General features: G+C 40.3%; 2 protein-coding genes across 6 annotated transcripts in view; both read left to right on the forward strand.

Moving 5' to 3' along the window:
* myo9a (myosin IXA) overlaps positions 1-3,078 on the forward strand; it is a 121,106-nt gene extending 118,028 nt beyond the window's left edge. For all 5 annotated transcript variants that reach the window (XM_023332015.1, XM_023332020.1, XM_023332017.1 and 2 more), the window contains 3 exons: positions 30-238; positions 943-1,085; positions 1,655-3,078. In XM_023332015.1, the coding sequence (XP_023187783.1) occupies positions 30-238; positions 943-1,085; positions 1,655-2,163 (861 nt within the window). In that variant the 3' untranslated portion in view covers positions 2,164-3,078. The remainder of the gene's footprint in view (positions 1-29; positions 239-942; positions 1,086-1,654) is intronic.
* Positions 3,079-8,442: 5,364 nt separating this feature from the next.
* Positions 8,443-15,987, forward strand: LOC102222708 (secretory carrier-associated membrane protein 2-like). The gene is made up of 9 exons (XM_005807114.3): positions 8,443-8,614; positions 9,504-9,581; positions 9,814-9,903; positions 10,811-10,937; positions 11,034-11,162; positions 11,314-11,473; positions 12,909-13,010; positions 13,457-13,574; positions 14,500-15,987. Exons 1-9 carry the CDS (start codon positions 8,558-8,560, stop codon positions 14,665-14,667), a joined length of 1,029 nt encoding a protein of 342 aa, XP_005807171.2. The 5' UTR covers positions 8,443-8,557; the 3' UTR covers positions 14,668-15,987.
* The last annotated feature ends 926 nt before the right edge of the window (positions 15,988-16,913 follow it).

Consider the following 16,913-nt stretch of genomic DNA (forward strand, 5'->3'; position numbering starts at 1 on the left):
TGTGTGTGTGCTGCTGATGTGATCCTCAGGGAAAAGGTCAAGCACATCGGCTGACCTACCACACGCCTTCACCTCCAGCCAGTCCTCGGCTGCCGTTCAGAGCCGACGCGGCGAGAGAGGGGAGTGGTGGCGAAGAGGGGGCGGAGTCACTCGTGGACATCTCAGAGCACCAGCAGGCCGCCATGCAGCAGGAGGACAGAGTGCTGACAGAGCAGATCGAAAGCCTGCAGAAAAAGAAGTTGGTCTTATTTTGGATCACCGGTTAATGACCTGGAACAGACTAGACCAGGGGTGTGCAAACGTTTTTGTCACGTGGGCCAAAATTGTCAGCTCAAAACTCAGGCAAAGCAAATGTAATTTTAAGATTTAAAATCACCAAAAACGTGTTTGTTTTTTTTCTTCTACCTACTCAATAATAAACAGCCTGAGCTGTTTTAATAAAACAAATAATCAGATTTTTTTTCTTTTTAGGAACAGGATTTTTTTTCTTTGCTCGTTTGAAGAAAACTGAAAAAAATATTTAGTCTATTCTCAGCAACAAAAACAGGATCAGGTCAGTCTTCATTTGAAAACACTTGCTGGATTTAGGCAAGTTGTAATACAGCTATTAAAAAGCACATTTTGGTGCACAAAGGTGTAGTTTAAATAATGCAATGAGTAGATGTGGCTACATTTACCATGAAAATAGAAAGAAACCAGAAAGCTTGGAAGAGATTATAACTTTGTGTTGCGTCTAACATTTTTCTCAGTAGCTTTTGGTTTAAAAGTCGTAGCTTTGTCCGAATTCATTCTCGAATTGTCCACAGAAATAATTCCAGTGGCCGCAAATGGCTCCACTTTGAACACCCTTGGACTAGACACTCTCGGTATAGAATAAAGAACAAATAATTTATCTGTTTATGATGACGTTTGCTCGTGTTTCTGGTGAAATGTTCGTAACAGAGAGGAGTTGACTGTGGAGATGCTGGCACTCGAGCCGCGAGCTTCAGATGACGAGACCCTGGAGTCTGAAGCCTCCATCGGTACGGCTGACAGCTCAGAAAACCTCAACGTGGATTTAGAGGAAACCGTTTCCGACTTCTCTGGTATGTCATTTTGTAGCAAGCTCAAAAAAATAATCGTATTGCAGCTTGCATGTTTTCATATTATAAGGCTGTGCGGCAGCCACCCAGCTCAAGCTCTTGAACAAAGTTCAAGGCTTTCCGTCGGGATCACGGTGAAAACTAAATGCATTCATGCAAACGTTAACATAGATGAACTGGGGCTCATAATGCAAAGGAAATAAACAAAACGTACCTTGCTGTTTTCACCGCAGGACTGCGATGCATAAGATTTTTGTTTCTTTAACACAGCAAACAAGCATTTGAAATCTTGCCGACAGTAGTTGTTTTCGGCCCTTCTTGGCTACGGGAACCAGTGAGGTACAAAACAAACAAGCAAAACGGCAAAGATTCAAATTATGATCTAAAAATAAAATCTGAATTAAAATAATATGTCTGGTTTACTTCAGGCATGGATCCATAATTACAATGAATTAGAAGAGTCGGACTGGACTCGTACACAATGCCTGTGGGCTTGGGTCCAATTTTTAAAAAATTATTTCTAATCATTTATGGCTCCTTACAGAGTGTATGACCTTGTGGTCTCATTTCAGAGAGAGGTCCAGGGATCTCCTCCCCATGGCCTCGCAGACCCGACAGGAAGGACTCCCGACGACGCGCCCCCCCCCACCGCCAGCCCGATTCCCTGGACTTGGCCGACTCTTTTTCCACCGTTTCCTCCTACTCCTCCTCATCGCACTACCACCCGTCGCCTTCTTCCTCCTCCTCCGCCGCCGCCGCCACTCGCCGCTTTCGTTTCCACTCCAAGTCTCCCGCGGTGGGCTCCAGCCTGGCCCGCTCTCAGGCCCCGCCCCTGAACGCATCTCAGTCCGCTCGGTCGGACAGCTTCGACGGCAGCCTGACGGGGGAGCAGGACGACGACGAGCGGCCGCAGTTCACCAGCCGCGGCACTTTCAATCCAGAGAAGGGCAAGCAGAAACTCAAAGGTGCCAGACATTCTGCCGTGAGGAACATCAGAGACGGCGGCGGTGGGCCTGGCAGGGACCCTCCGGACATACCCCAGCACCTCGTATTGTACGGTAGTAATGAATTCATGGTGTGAAGGACACAGGAACACCAAAGCACTCGTACTTTCAGCCTCTGTTTGTTGAAGACGGAGGGAGGCAAGAAGGGCTCGACTGCCACCATGCTTTCACAGTACAGTGCCTTGGCAGCTCTGTCCTCTGCACCAGAGGAGAGAGACTGAGCAGCAAGACAAGGAAAAGGGAATGTTGGAATATGAAAAAAAGAACTCCATATCAGAGAATATTACAGAGTTAGAGAGCTAAAGATTTATATTTCCTCTAAATGGGCAAAAACCCACACTAAATCAGACAACGCCGATGTTCACTGGACTCTAAGCTCCTAAATATTAGCTTCTTTATCGGTTTACAGTTTAAAACAATCAGTGTCAGCAGTGGACACTCTTATTACAAGACTCTTTTTTTCTTATTTAATAAATTTTATTATCACAGAAATGCTTTATGGCCTATAATATACAGGTATAAATACTGTACAAAGCTGGAACACCTGCCCCTGCTGGGTAGTTGTAGTCTAATATTTATCTTTTTTTTTTTTCTTTTTTTTTTTTGAGTATCCCGGGTCGGGATGTTCATATTTTGAGCATGTGCAGAGCAAGACTGTACGAATGAGTGTGAAAGTCAAAAACCACTTCATGTGTTTTAAGTTTGTGCTGCTTCCCCCACAATCCGCCGCCCTCACTAACAGGGGGTGAAATGAGCTATCAATTAAAGGGACCATGTCAGCTGGTGTGTATTCCAGCCAATGGGATCCCAGCTCTTTAGGAAAGTCAGACACCTACAAGATTTCTGCATTCGACTGTTCTACAGCCATACAACATGTGTAATGTACTGTACAGGCCATAAGTACGGCATAGCGGACAAATGAAACTGTTACTCATCCACTTCCTGTGTCTGGAGCATTTTGGTCAATAGCAACCAAGAAAGAGTATAAATCACATTGTCTTCTGTCTTTATTAGAGTCTGCTTGTATTTAAGGGATTTTTTTTTCTGCTATTGTAATTCTCCAGCTCATACATCAAGTTAAACTTGCTTTTCTAATTGCACAAATGCTTACTAGCACATAGCTCCCCTTCTTCGGTTTTTCACACCTCAAGAAGAAGAAAGGCATCCTGGGAAATATCCTGATCAAGATTATTGAGGCTGGTATTATTGCAAAATATCAGTAAAAGACCTCAAAAATAATCACTCATAAAAGTAGATATGGTACTTGGATATCAAGAGTCTCATTTTGTCGAACATACCTTTTAAATAGATAAATTTCCATAAAGACGTTTTCAGAAGCTTGTTGATTGCTTCAAAAACATCTGCTCAAAATGTAACAAGGTACATTTCTCCAGATGTTAGTAACTGGAGTCTATATATATATATATATATATATATATATATATATATATATATATATATATATATATATATATATAATTTTCACCATGTGTTGATTAAAGAAAACTGTTCAAGATACATAACTGTACGCCCATGATAAATGACACTGATGTGTATGTTGAGCTGTACTTCTCCTTTTTATGGTACCACAAAGGTGATCCAAAGCCGGATAAAAGGTGCAAACAACCTCACAGGAAATGCAGTTTCAGTATTTCCTCAAATCGCATAGCATCGACTATTTTTGTTTCTGATTTATTTTATTTTGTAAGTGGCTTTGAAAATACAAGAACAATTGCTGCTTTTAGTTTTCAGAGAACTACAATAGAGTTCTGACTTTTCTGTTTATATTTTCTGCTGTTTACCCAGTGAGAGCTTTTGGGTTTAATCTAAATCTGTCAGTGCCCTTTATCTCTTCTGGCTTTTTCTCTCCATCTGCTTACTGGAAATGAAACAAGACTCCATCTGTGAAGGACAGGTTGTCCTCCATGTTTCTTCACTGGCTGGTCCATTGTGAAACTTTCAGTTCACACGTTACTTTTGCTCTAAATGGGAGATTATATAAGTAATAAGAATTAATGCACTTTATTATTATTTTTGGAACCCTGGTCTATAGATAGTTAGAACACAACTTCAGAGAATTTTAGTTTTTTCCCCACCTTTAGAGAGTGGCGTACTATTAATTTAATTTGTATGAAATAGTCCATTCAAAAATGACTACAGCATTGTTTTGAAAACCTCTTTTCTATGAAAAACATGCTTTAGCATATGTTCTTGCAAAGGTTCATCTGACTGAACCGCAAGACTTGTGGAATGTTCACTTCTGGACCCATGAAACCAAAGTGGAGATATTAGATAATAATCCACGGTGCACTGTTTGTAGGAAACCCAAACTCATCGTGCCAGTTACTGTCAACCAGTGACGTGCGGTCAGGGGAGGCACGGAAGAATAATATAATAAGATAAATTATACATGTTCATCCTGTGTTTTGTACTATAAAGTATTTACTTTTCATTTAGCTTAACCAATTTTAATGATGTTTTTTCTTCAAAATCGCTCAATTTTCGCATTTTCCCATTCAAACGCTTGAAAGCGAAGCCGGTGAGGCAGCAGCGAGTTGAGCCTCACCTGGGATTGATCAACCTCTCACTACCTGCACTGGCGGCCATTCTACGGGAGCATGTTCCTCCAGTCTGTACATGTCCGATAAAATGGTTAAAAACATTTAATATATGAACTGATTTTCCATATTTTAGCTTATGTATGTAATGTACAGTGTTTTTGTCACCAACTGTGTGTGTAACGTGTTTTGTGTGCTGAGGATCAGAAACTGCAGAGAGCAGAATCGAGGTGAGGCGGGCAGTTCTCCTGCCTCATGGCAGGGGGCGCTCATGATCCCAGACATTGTGACTCCACAACTGCAGAGTAAGAGACGGTAACGGCGAGCTAGTGATACTAGTGATGGGATTTTCGGCTCCTTTTCGAGATGCGGCTCTAATGGCTCTTCTTACTGTGGAGAGCCGGCTCTTTCGGCTCCCAAACGGCTCCCCATATATATTTTTGACATTATTAATTAATTAATAGCTTAAACCTAATTTTATAATATTTTGTTTCATTATTGACATTGTTAAGCACTTATGATGAGTAAAAATGCCGCATAACAATGCTTTATAAATAAACCTTTTATTATAACCAATTAAATTATCACAAAATAGCACCACTTCCACAAAAATAACTTAAAATAAATTAAACAGTTAAATATAAATACAAACACCCACCACAATACGAAAAAGTATCAAAGCAGCTTCATAACAGAAAAGGTGCCACAATACAAATATCAAATAATATTCAGTGTTATGTGTGATTGGTCAGATGTGTGGAGCACACGCTTGACATGAGGGCAGTGGACCGACCGAGGGAAAAAAACTCTCCGCTCTAGCAGGAGAGGGAGAAGGGGGAGGAGAGACAGCGAGGCACCGCAGGACAAAAAAAAACGATGTGGGGAAAAACTATCGGCTCTGGCACTTACAGAGCACAAGCACAACGACAGGGAGGCGGAGAGACAGCGATATGCTGTAGAAAAAAACCCGGCTCCCAAATAGGATCCTAAAACGGCTCCCATTGGTGGAGCCGGTTCCAATCGTTCACTTCAAAGAGCCGGCTCTTAGAGCCGGATCGTTAGCGACCGACACATCACTAAGTGATACAGTAAACTAGAAAAACAAAATTTCTGAAGAAATTTAGCCGGGGCCTGCCAAGGCGCGCCCGTCGGGCTTGGGCCCGGCGTCGTCACGCCACAAATTGGCGTCGACGCTAAAGAACGCCGCAACGTAATCAGTGGCACGCGGAGAACCACAAGAACGTTAAGCGAGGCGGACGTGCACCATTCAGTACGATTTAAAATGTTGTCAAGGCTTTTATTTTGGAAGTTTTGTTAAACTTCATTTCAAAGGGCCAAACTAATCCCATGCGTAATAGTCCTTGGGTTAAAATAGTTATATAATGCTCAAAACACAAGTAGCTGATGTAAAAATATTCAAGGCTTTTATTTTGAAATTTTCAGTATGCTCCATTTTAAAGTTCCGAACTAATCCCATGTGTAACAGTGCTTTGGATGAAAAAGTCATATACGGCCAAAAAAAGCAATTACGTCATGTAAAATATTCAAGGCTTTTATTTTGAAATTTTCAGTATGCTTAATTTTAAAGTTCCAAACTAATCCCATGTGTAACAGTGCTTTGGATGAAAAAGTCACATAAAGCCAAAAACAGCAATTACCTGATGTAAAAATATTCAAGGCTTTTATTTTGAAATTATTATTATGCTCCATTTTAAAATTCCAAACTAATCCCATGTGTAACATTGCTTTGGATGAAAAAGTCATATACGGCCAAAAAGAGCAATTACGTCATGTAAAATATTCAAGGCTTTTATTTTGAAATTTTCAGTATGCTTAATTTTAAAGTTCCAAAATAATCCCATGTGTAACAGTTACTGAGTTAAATCAGTTATATACAGCCCATAGCAGCGGGTAGTTCTAAAGGCCAGTTCTTAGTCCTGATCTGTTTCAACTGAGGATAGATAGAACTACAGCGATGCGAATTTGTAGTCCAAATCAGCAGCCAATAGCCTCTTGAGATCCGTTGCTATGGCAAATAATGGTCTCAGCAGGTGTGAGCTGTGAGTCATACATGCTCAAACACACAATTGTGTGTTTGAGCCAACACGGTTTACTGAAAAAAAGCATTGGAAACAAATCCTTCTTGTTCGGGAACCGTAATACATATTCGAAAAGCGTTTCGAGCGTATGAGAGGCCTATGTGTCTTCTGCGATAGTCCCGAGATTCATATCTGTACCTCACTCAGAGCATTTACAGTGATGAGAGAAAGAAATGTTGTGCCCAGATCTGAAATTCTATTCAAATACATGGGAGAGAGCCTCAGACAGCCTCAGAAAATCCTGTCGCATGACTTTGCTCTGAAGCACCGTGACAGAAAACCGTACGGTCTAGATAAATTTCGAAAACATTTTACCGGAGCAGACAGGCGTATCAATGTCAGGACCGATTGTGATACTAATCGTGCGATATTTGTGGGCGTGATGGCGATTTCAAAAATGATTTGGGCTGAAAAAGTTGTCTTCATCTCTCACTCTAAGCAGCCAGAGACGCACTCTAACTTTAGGAAAAATGAGAAACTTTGGGTCGCTTAGAGGCAAATTGTGGACAAACCGTAACTGGTATCGACGAGCCGTCTTCACTTTTGAAGAGATCACAGACGTATCTACAAAATGAAATTTGAATGGCATTTCTAGGTGAATTTGTGACGACACAGAAAATCCTCAAAAATAGGGTATTTCTAGGATTTTTCCCATTGACTTATAATGGGGTTTTTTTCGTAGTTTTTTGCGAATTATGTCGCCACGTTAAGCCCAAATCCCACCAGAAGTAATAGCTGGAATGGCGTGAATTTTCTGCAGGTTTTGATACCTCATTTGTAGGTGTGCACCAAGCGGTATGAGCCGCATTAACGGTTACGGAAGAAAAATAAAGAATAAAGAAACACTTTCTCCGACAATAGCAATAGGTTCCTGCCATTGCTTTGCATGGCAGGCCCCAATAAGAGAAGCGACACGCAACGAGTCTACGTGTAGCTTGGCTGATGCAGAGAGAAAAATGTGGTTTGAGTTTTTCAACGGGTTTCCCCTTTGCTGTGCAGCATAGCACTAAATTAATATATATATTTCCAAGTTTCATTGAGTTAACGGAATTATTCTACCTTGGCAGCGCGGCTATGAATGGCATGTGAAAGTATAGTCATTTGGCCCTTCAATGTTGTCCGTATGTGGACAATAACATGCAGGGGGTCTTATGATTTTGAATAAGTCAGTCCCTCACCAGCCATGAACCTCACCGCACGTCACTGCTGTCATCCATGGTGTTGGAAGGGTCATGCTTTGGGCTTGTTCTGCAGCCACAGAACCTGATGTCTTTGGATTCAGTTATCCATAATAATCCAGTATACCTCAGTGTATTCCGGAGTTAAATGGGAGAGCCTTTTGACTGGCAGCTGGAATTCGGCACAGAACAATGATCCAGAATTCATCCACAAGAGAGAACTCACTGGAAAAACCTTCCAGGTAATTCTACTTTATAGGGGAAAGTAAAATATTCAGAAACTGACTGTAAGTTTCAGGTTAATGCGCCTGTTCTCGCATTCAAAGCGGAGAATGGTTTTCAAACACTGCTCACATTTCGAGACGAACATGAGCCAGCAGACTGTCACGAGAAGCGCACATTTGAAACCAATTTGCATTATTTCTATAAATAAAGCCGGCCTAATTGATTAGAAATGACTCCGCGGCAACCTCCTGTTGTCGTTGCTCGCCCACCGCAGCACGCATGCGCGAACTGCAGCCGACGTCACGGAGGGAGCAGGCAGGAGCCAGGAGCCGCTCGGGGAAGAGTTCGGGACCTGTCGTATTTTTCTCCCACGCAAAAGAAGAAAAATTAATTTATCCGTTCCTGTTCACGATGTCGGGGCTTGACAGCAACCCGTTCGCTGACCCGGTGGACGTGAACCCCTTCCAGGTGAGTGCGCGGTGTAGCTTTGTGACTTTTAGCAGGTTTGAATCAGGTGTAAGGTGAGGAGTGAACGAGAAAACCTGTTTGGTTGGTTGCTGGGTTCGGCCATTAGTATTTCCTGGCCAAGAATTGTTATAAGAGGCATGACACGTATTCGGTTAAATGTAGGCCACTTTATCTTTAGCCTTCCAGTAATGAAGAAAATGTTGTGGGTTTTTCTGCTTTTACATTAGCTTCCTCTGGGTTTAACTCACCTGAGCAGGTGAGCGGAATCATTAGCAGGTGTTTGCAAACATTCAGACGTAATATCTTCTCCACGTCCCCGAGTTTCTTTTTTCCTTTCAAAGCGTTCTATAAACAGGAACTCTACCAATTCGTCGAGCGCTAGTTTTGTTAACTTTGGTGTTTTTCTCATTGCGTTTTTAACGCCCTGAAAAATAAGGCGAATGTCCGGAGACGTGTTTTCGTAAAGGTAAACCCTCCCACTTGCTCAATCTAATAAAATAATTACAGCAACCACAACAAGCCCATTACTGGGCCTCCATCCACGTGAATTATTAATCTGCAGTGAGATGGTTCAGGATTGAAATGCTCCTCTTGGATTACTGCATTGCACCGATTGGGCATCGCATAGGGCCTGGTAAACCCACTTTTATGGTCCTAAACTATCCCTGACCCCTCTAGACATGGGACTCACCTTGTCTGCTGAAGGTACTGCAGACTTGTTCATCCAGAACATCTTGGCAGGCTTAATCGGAGAGAGATCTTGGAAGTCTACAAGCTCACATGCCCTTATCACCTTCACTCGCTTTATGCATTATTGGTGTATAAATTACGTTATATCTATATTAACTTACTAATTATTATATATTTTTTATTTTTTTGCCTTTCCCAGGATGCCTCAGTCACACAAGCTATCGGCGGGGTCCATGAAACCACCGGAGAGTATAACCCGTTCACCGCAAATGAAATGGTGATCTTTAAATAATGAAATATTACTTTATTTCTTTATTCGAACATGATTGAAGTATAAAATCACACACATGAACAAGGAATGCAAAACACACATTTTTCTACCACAATAATCTTAGCATGCTCAAAAAGGAAATGTAGTTACAGATGTAAGGAAGTTCATTTAGATCAGTTATACGTCTAGGTTTTTTGCAAACAATAATTATTATTTTTTTTTTTTATTCGTCCCACAGGGAAAGTTCACTGGGACAACCATCCCAGTCTCTAAAGCCTCCTCATCACAACCTGCTGTACTTCCGACTTCTGTGGAGCAAAGTCCACAAGTAAGTGGTGGGAAAACAATAGGAATATTTTGGAAATCAAATGCTTAAATCAAGTTTACTGGCCTGTGCACGACAACTTAAATGGATAAATATTTGATAATTCTGGGTACCTATGATTGCTGTTATGTATGAATGGAGTGTTAAGGTCTTTGTATGTAAGGGAAAAATATATTTTCACCCAGAAAGCACAGATATTTGTAGATTAATTCCATATATTTGCAAGAAAAAAACACTTGGATATTCTCTGATGGCAACAAGTCATAAATTTCCAAGACAAAATTACAGATTTTTTTTATGATAAAAGGCAAAACTTCCTGATAAAAGTCAGGAATTTACTGAAAATTTAAAGACAGACATTTGCTACAACAAATGCCAAAAGTCCTCTAAAATTTAACTGGTAAATGTAGGACATATTTTTCAAACTGTTTTTTTTTTTCCTAGTTTAAATAGCAGAAATCATGGGAAATTTTAAGGCTTAGCTTTGTTGTATATTAACTTTATATATTTTAACCTGTCAGTTTTAATCAATAATTCCAGCTCTATGTAATAAGTGATGCTGTATGACTGTACCACCAAGCTTTAGGACAATAAAAATGTATCCTTGCGAGAATAATTCAATTCAGTTTATTTCTATATCACCAATTCACAACACTTCACACTGAGGTCAAGTTCAGTTCGTTTTTCAGAATGGTTTAAAAGATTTTCTGTCTAAGGAAATGGTCAACCTTATAAATTTCAGAGTCTGAGTTCTTCATATTTTTCTAACATTATCCACTATCAGTTAAAATCAGCAGTAATAAAACCTAACCTTAACATGAATCTGAAGTTATTTGAGTTGTTTTCTGCTGGGCCTTTTCTTTTGAAGAGTGCTAACTTGTCCATCACTGATTTGTCTGCTGTGCATCAGGCTACGGCAGCAGCTGCTCAGGCTAATCTGGTCAGGCAGCAGGAGGAGCTGGAGAGGAAAGCCGCAGAGCTGGAGCGAAAGGAGCAGGAGCTGCAGAACAGGAGCAGCAGAGTCTCCAACCCAGGAGGTAAACTCCGCCCGTGTTTTTCTGGAGTTGCACGGAGAAAATGCTTGAGTATGAACATCAGTTCCACCCTCCTGTGTTGAAATCTGTGTTTCTCAGCTAAAGAAAACAACTGGCCGCCTCTTCCAAGGTTCTTTCCCATAAAGCCGTGCTTCTATCAGAACTTTGAGGAGGATATCCCAGAAGACTACCGCAGAATATGCAAGAGAATGTACTACCTCTGGATGTGTATGTAGACTTCATCTCTATTCCTTCACCCAAAACCCAAAGAGATGATTTAAAAAAAATTATATAGGAATAAGTTATTCATGTGTTAAAATGAATGGGTGTATTAAATGTTCTCCTTTTTTCTCCTGTTTTCTTGTGAATTAATTATCAGTCCATAGCGCCACCCTGTTCCTCAACATCCTGGCTTGCCTGGCTTACTTCACCGCTGACGCTGCTAAAGGTGTGGACTTCGGTCTGTCCATCCTGTGGTTCATCCTCTTCACCCCTGTGTCTTTTGTCTGCTGGTACAGGCCGGTTTACAAAGCCTTCAGGTAAAGATTTATGTTCAGAACTGGATCCCAGTGATGTTGAAAGAGAAGTAGACGTGTAATAAAAAAAAACCTTTGTGAATGCTTTATGAATATTTTTCCAAGTATGAACATGTATGTGTAGCATTTTAGTAGCTTGACTTCACTTCTTTAATGCTAACCAATTAAACTTGTAAGTATTAAATAAAGAAATTGTATCTTTTTTTTTTTAAATACATGCAGTTAGAGGACAAAAATTGCATAGCTGTGCTTGTGTGCTATTGCTATTGCAATAATATTCCCACTCACAAGTTGTTCTCTTGCTTTTAGAGGTTAAGTGTTTATTATCAAATTCATTGCTGTTATAGTTGTAATGCAATTCTTCAGCAGGAACAAATCTAACAAATTTATTAAACCCTACACTGTGCAAGATGAGTCTGACCACTATGTAGATTTATGATGTAGAGTTTGCACATGGTGAAATATGGAAGTGCTCTTTTTGAATTTGCAAAGAGTGTGGAGTTTAGCTGTAGACACAGCAAAAACTGTTTTCTGCCATGAGTTATCACACCCATCATTTTTAAAAAATTATTATGACATGAGAATGGGTAATTTCAAAAAAGAAAAGTGTGCCCAGCTTTATTATGAAGGTTAAGGATGCATGTATGACAAACTTCAACAGTGTGCGTAAAAAGATTTGGATGATGTTTAAATTAGAAAGATGCATTCTTTACTCATAACATCTCCCTGCAGTTGAACCTCTGTCACAATCTCCATTGAAAAATGTATTCCTTCCAACATTGTTTTTTAAGCTGAGTACAATATTGACCTTCTGAGACAAAATCTTTCACTGTGAAAAAAACTCTTTATTTATTTATTTTTTTCTTTGCTGGAATCTAGTTGCTGACTTTTGTCCTCTGTTGCCCTGTTGTGACTGCTTGTACTGCTCTTTCCTGTCCCTTTTCTTGCTGTCCCTCTTTCAGTATCCAATTCCAGTAATACATTTAACATCTGAATGTATCTTGGTGATTCTGATGGAGCACCAAGTTATTCTGTCTGGCATCATTACTGTGTGACCGTTGCTATGCACTTATGGTGAAACAATGTATCTGGGAAAAAAACCCTTCAAAGTATCAGTGGATATATTAGTGGACATCGCAGATCAATACATGTTATGAAATATTCAGATTTGATGTATCTTTCAGGTTGCTAAGGGTTATTGGGTGTAATTGTATATAATGGAAACTATAAACCATTATGTACTTTAATCTGACTCCAAAGGACTCTAAAAGCCCACTGTGTTTAGAGTTAAAGAGTTGTTGCAATGAGTGCTGAGATTCTTCTAGCAACAACTGGTTCCTAAGCACTTTCTGCCTTTTGTGTGTTTCCGCAACATGAAAGTTGAACTTTTAAATGTTACACTACACGTACAATGTCTGTTTTTCTTTTTCATCCATAGGTCTGACAGCTCCTTCAGCTTCTTTTTCTTCTTTTTTGTTTTCTTCTTCCAAGTGGCAGTGTACATTATCCAATCAGTGGGCATTCCCTCATGGGGAAACAGGTGAGTTTAGTACTGGTCGATTGTCATTGATTTCATTTGTCCTTCAGTATGTATGAGCATGATAATGTGCGTAGGTTTGTAAAAGTGCATGCACAACTCACAGCTAAATGTTTTGGTGGTTATTTCTTTCCTGTTTTCTACTCTCTTGCATATCTTTGACAGATTCCTGTTGACCTATCTTGTGTGGGGTGCTTTTTTTTGTAAGTGCGCAGAGCCTTTCTTCTTGGGTTTATTTTTAGCATCATGTTGTGTATTAATCCTTGAAAGCCTTTTTCGTCTTCTGTTCTTTCGAGTTTCATATTTTCCAAGTATCAGCGGGGATAGCTTGGATGCTAGCAAACCCAGCAATTTGTAGGAGCGTTTTTTTTTTTAAACATGTGTAGCATTGACGGAAGAGGAAAAATTCAAACACGTGGTCATGTTTCTTTGTCGTTGGTTTTTTACAGTGGATGGATCTCATCAATTAGCATGATTCGTACGAACTTGGCAGTTGCCGTGGTTATGATGGTAGTGGCTGGTTTTTTCACCGTCAACGCTGTGTTGGGTGTCATCCTGCTGAAAATGGTAGGTGCAAGCATTACCCATTTTTTACACTGCAGGTGTTTTTATATTTCATACAGTTGTGCTTAGACCTCTACAAAACAAAGTAGATGTAGTCTTCAATTTTAATGGTAGGCTAATTTTATTGAAGAAATTCTACCAACCAAATAAGTAGATTTTTCAGGTCACCGAGTGAAATAAATTTGATCATTTTACGACCCAAACAAAAGTCTACCTCCTGCAGCTTGGTTATACACCATTATTCAGGTGGCTACAGATAATACTTACCACAGGTGTCAATATGGAGATGAGTTAAAACGCAGTTGGGACTACAGGGACCAAAGAAAACATTGGTAACGCATTAAGAATGGGCATATAGGGCGTGCTGTGGTGGCGCAGGGGGTTAGCACGCCCCACGTTTGGAGGCCTTAGTCCTCAACACGGACGTCGCGGGTTCGACTCCCGGTACCGACGACCTTTGCCGCATGTCTTCCCCCCTTTCCTCACCCTCCTTCCTGTCTGCCTACTGTCGAAAAAATACGAGCCACTAGCGCCGCAAAAACTCTTCGGAGAAAACACAAAAAGGGCAAATAAGTGCATCTAAAGTTTGAACATCTAAATTAGGGATTCAGTACGGTTTTGGGAGAAAGTGGTCTGGCTGAACAGGACCACAGTAAGAGTCTTTTGGTATCTGCTAAGGGTTTAGAACAACTTCACTGCAGTTTTTTTTTTTTGTTTTGGCTTTTTTTCTTTTTTTTGTCATAAGTCAGATTTTGTTGAACATAATTTTTAAAAGCAAAAAAAAAGGTTAAAAACATCCAATGGGGTGAATACCTTTGTGTGGCAGAGTATTTCAGGTAAATGTCATGCAAATTAAATGTTGACTTTTATCAAATGTATTTTTCTGAATAACCTATACGAGTCATAATCTTCATGATTCTTATCCCAGGTCCACTCCAAGTACAGAAATTCAGGTGCCAGCTTCTCCAAGGCTCAGCAGGAGTTTTCCCAGGGAGTCCTGACCAACCGCACCTTCCAGAGCGCCGCCGCTAGTGCTGCCACCTCTGCTGCCACTTCTGCTGCCCAGGGGGCCTTCAGCAATAACCAAGGGAATTAAACTGCTCCAGAAAATTACCTGGAGGACTCAGGCTAGTATTTTCTAACCAGCAAGCCGTGACTACATGTAAACAGTACGATTAGTTGTACGGAACAGACTTTGATCATTTTACAGAAATTTGCCAAAAGAACAATCAGAAACTCACAAAATGGCATTATGACGTGTATAAATTCTGCATCTCAAACACAGCTAAAACAAGAATGTTGACGCAAGCATGCCTTGAACATGGCCTGGTAGTTTTGACATTTGAGACTGCCTTTTATCAGTGTGCAATATGTTGGAATGTGCAGCCATCTGAAGCTGGTTTAAAACAAATTAGCCAAACCAAAACGAGGCCTTAAGAACAAACCTGATATTAGTGTATGATTATTAATGAGTTGAACTTCACCATATAGCATCCAGAGCCTATCCACCTTATTCCTAGCCCCCATTAGGCTTTGCGTGATTTATGAGCGCGACTTCCGGCGCAAACCGGAACCACCATTTGTTTACATGATAGCAACTCGTTAACCGGCGTTCGTCAGAGCTTTTAGGCTATAAAATATATGGGAACATCAACCATCACAGCTTAAATGTGGCAATATTGTTTTACCGCTACCTACAGCTATTGCGGGGAGGGATGGCGACTTGAAGAAAAGGCCGCAAATAACCCACACTAGCATATTTAGCTACTTCACTGACTCGGTTGCTTCGGAGATGCTGGTTTTCTTCCATTGGCTTTTTGTACACACAATGAAATGAGCACACATAGAGCATTTTGGGTTCTCTCTTCAAGTTTAGAATTTTTAGCCAAATTCTTTTTGTTTGCTTATCTGTCGGTAGGTGATGACAACTACCGCTTATCACAGAAACTCTGCCTTTTTGTTTCGGGAGCGCGTTCAAAACACATTCGCTGCTGCAGCCACAAACTAAATGTGGTCTGATAATTAGAGTACAGCCACGAACAGCACAACAGTTACCTGAGTTCTACAAGAGCATCTTAAGACACTTTCCAGTGGCAAGCTGCTCTGTATAACAGGTTAATGTGTGGTTTGGTTCGGTTCTAGTCCAGTAGGGGAAGATTATCCCCTACTGGGCAGCAGTAGCTGCGGTCACTTCTCCGCTGATTTACAGCGTCACTCAGCAACGGAGAACCTCGAGGTTCTGGTTCTGATGGACTAAATAAACCCAGATATTTTATTTTATCTTACAGAAATTTATTGCTGGCCCAAACATAATGATAAAACACACTTGATGCAGCCACTTCATGAACTTTATTATATTTTAAATTTAAATGAAAAATAAAATGCACATCACACCAAGCTAATATTATGTAGTTCTGCTGTTTTACACTGTCAGCCCAAACCTGCAGCTCAGAAGTTCTCTGCTTTTTTCCTCTTTATTACTGTCAGTTCTTCAGAGAAACGAGCTGCTAGCTGTGCTGTTAATTCACGGTTATTCCGTTATAAAACTTAACGCTGTGTTCTTGTCGGTCCCCGTGATTAAACGCATAATTACGATCTTCTGCTTTAGCAGTTCTCTGATAGCAGACAGTGTCCTTAAACAAGTTTTACTAAATATTGTACAACAACCGAAAAGAGAGATGCAACTTCTATCATGAATATAGATTAGCCAAAAACCCTACAAATTACAATGAAATATGGCTGCTTCCGGTGGGCGCTGGAAGTAAAACCCATAATCGTTTCCCCAGTAAGCCTCCCAGGAATAAGGTGGATAAAGTATCATTCTGATCTGAGCGTTAGTACTTACAACAAACTATGTACCAAGTTTTTTTTTTTTTGTTGTAAATTTTATGTTACTGTTTATCTGCTCTCTAAGTTTGGTGTGGTTTTTTTGTTAGTCTTTTCTTTTATATATGAGATGTACGTGAGCTGATTACTAATGAAGGTGATGGGATGAAGGTTTGTCTTCGTTCGCTTTTAATCGGCTTACTGAGTTTTGATGGAATGTGTCTAAAAGGGTAAATGAAGATGTGATTTTTGAGGGGGCTGCTAAGTTTTTATTCAATATTTACTTGTGAAGGAAATGTCTGTTTTCAGTCATAACGGAGCCTTCCTGTAATTACCAAGTAATGCATTCAGGTTTGGTGCAAAATTACTGATGAATACTAGATGGTCTGAAAAACCAGAATACTTACAGGGGACATAGTAAATATTACCAAGTTACTTCATGGTTACTAGGATTTATAAGACTTGGCATGTAATTGTATATAAAACTCATGACTTCTATATTTATGGTATCATGTT

This window comes from Xiphophorus maculatus, chromosome 4, assembly GCF_002775205.1.
Source record: "Xiphophorus maculatus strain JP 163 A chromosome 4, X_maculatus-5.0-male, whole genome shotgun sequence".
Taxonomy (NCBI): Eukaryota; Metazoa; Chordata; class Actinopteri; order Cyprinodontiformes; family Poeciliidae; genus Xiphophorus; species Xiphophorus maculatus.

Coding starts and splice junctions, on each gene's coding strand:
- LOC102222708 (XM_005807114.3), top strand. CDS start 8,558: ATGTCGGGGCTTGACAGCAACCCGTTCGCTGACCCGGTGGACGTGAAC. Junction 9,582..9,813: donor CGTTCACCGCAAATGAAATG/GTGATCTTTAAA, acceptor TTCGTCCCACAG/GGAAAGTTCACTGGGACAAC. Junction 9,904..10,810: donor CTGTGGAGCAAAGTCCACAA/GTAAGTGGTGGG, acceptor GCTGTGCATCAG/GCTACGGCAGCAGCTGCTCA.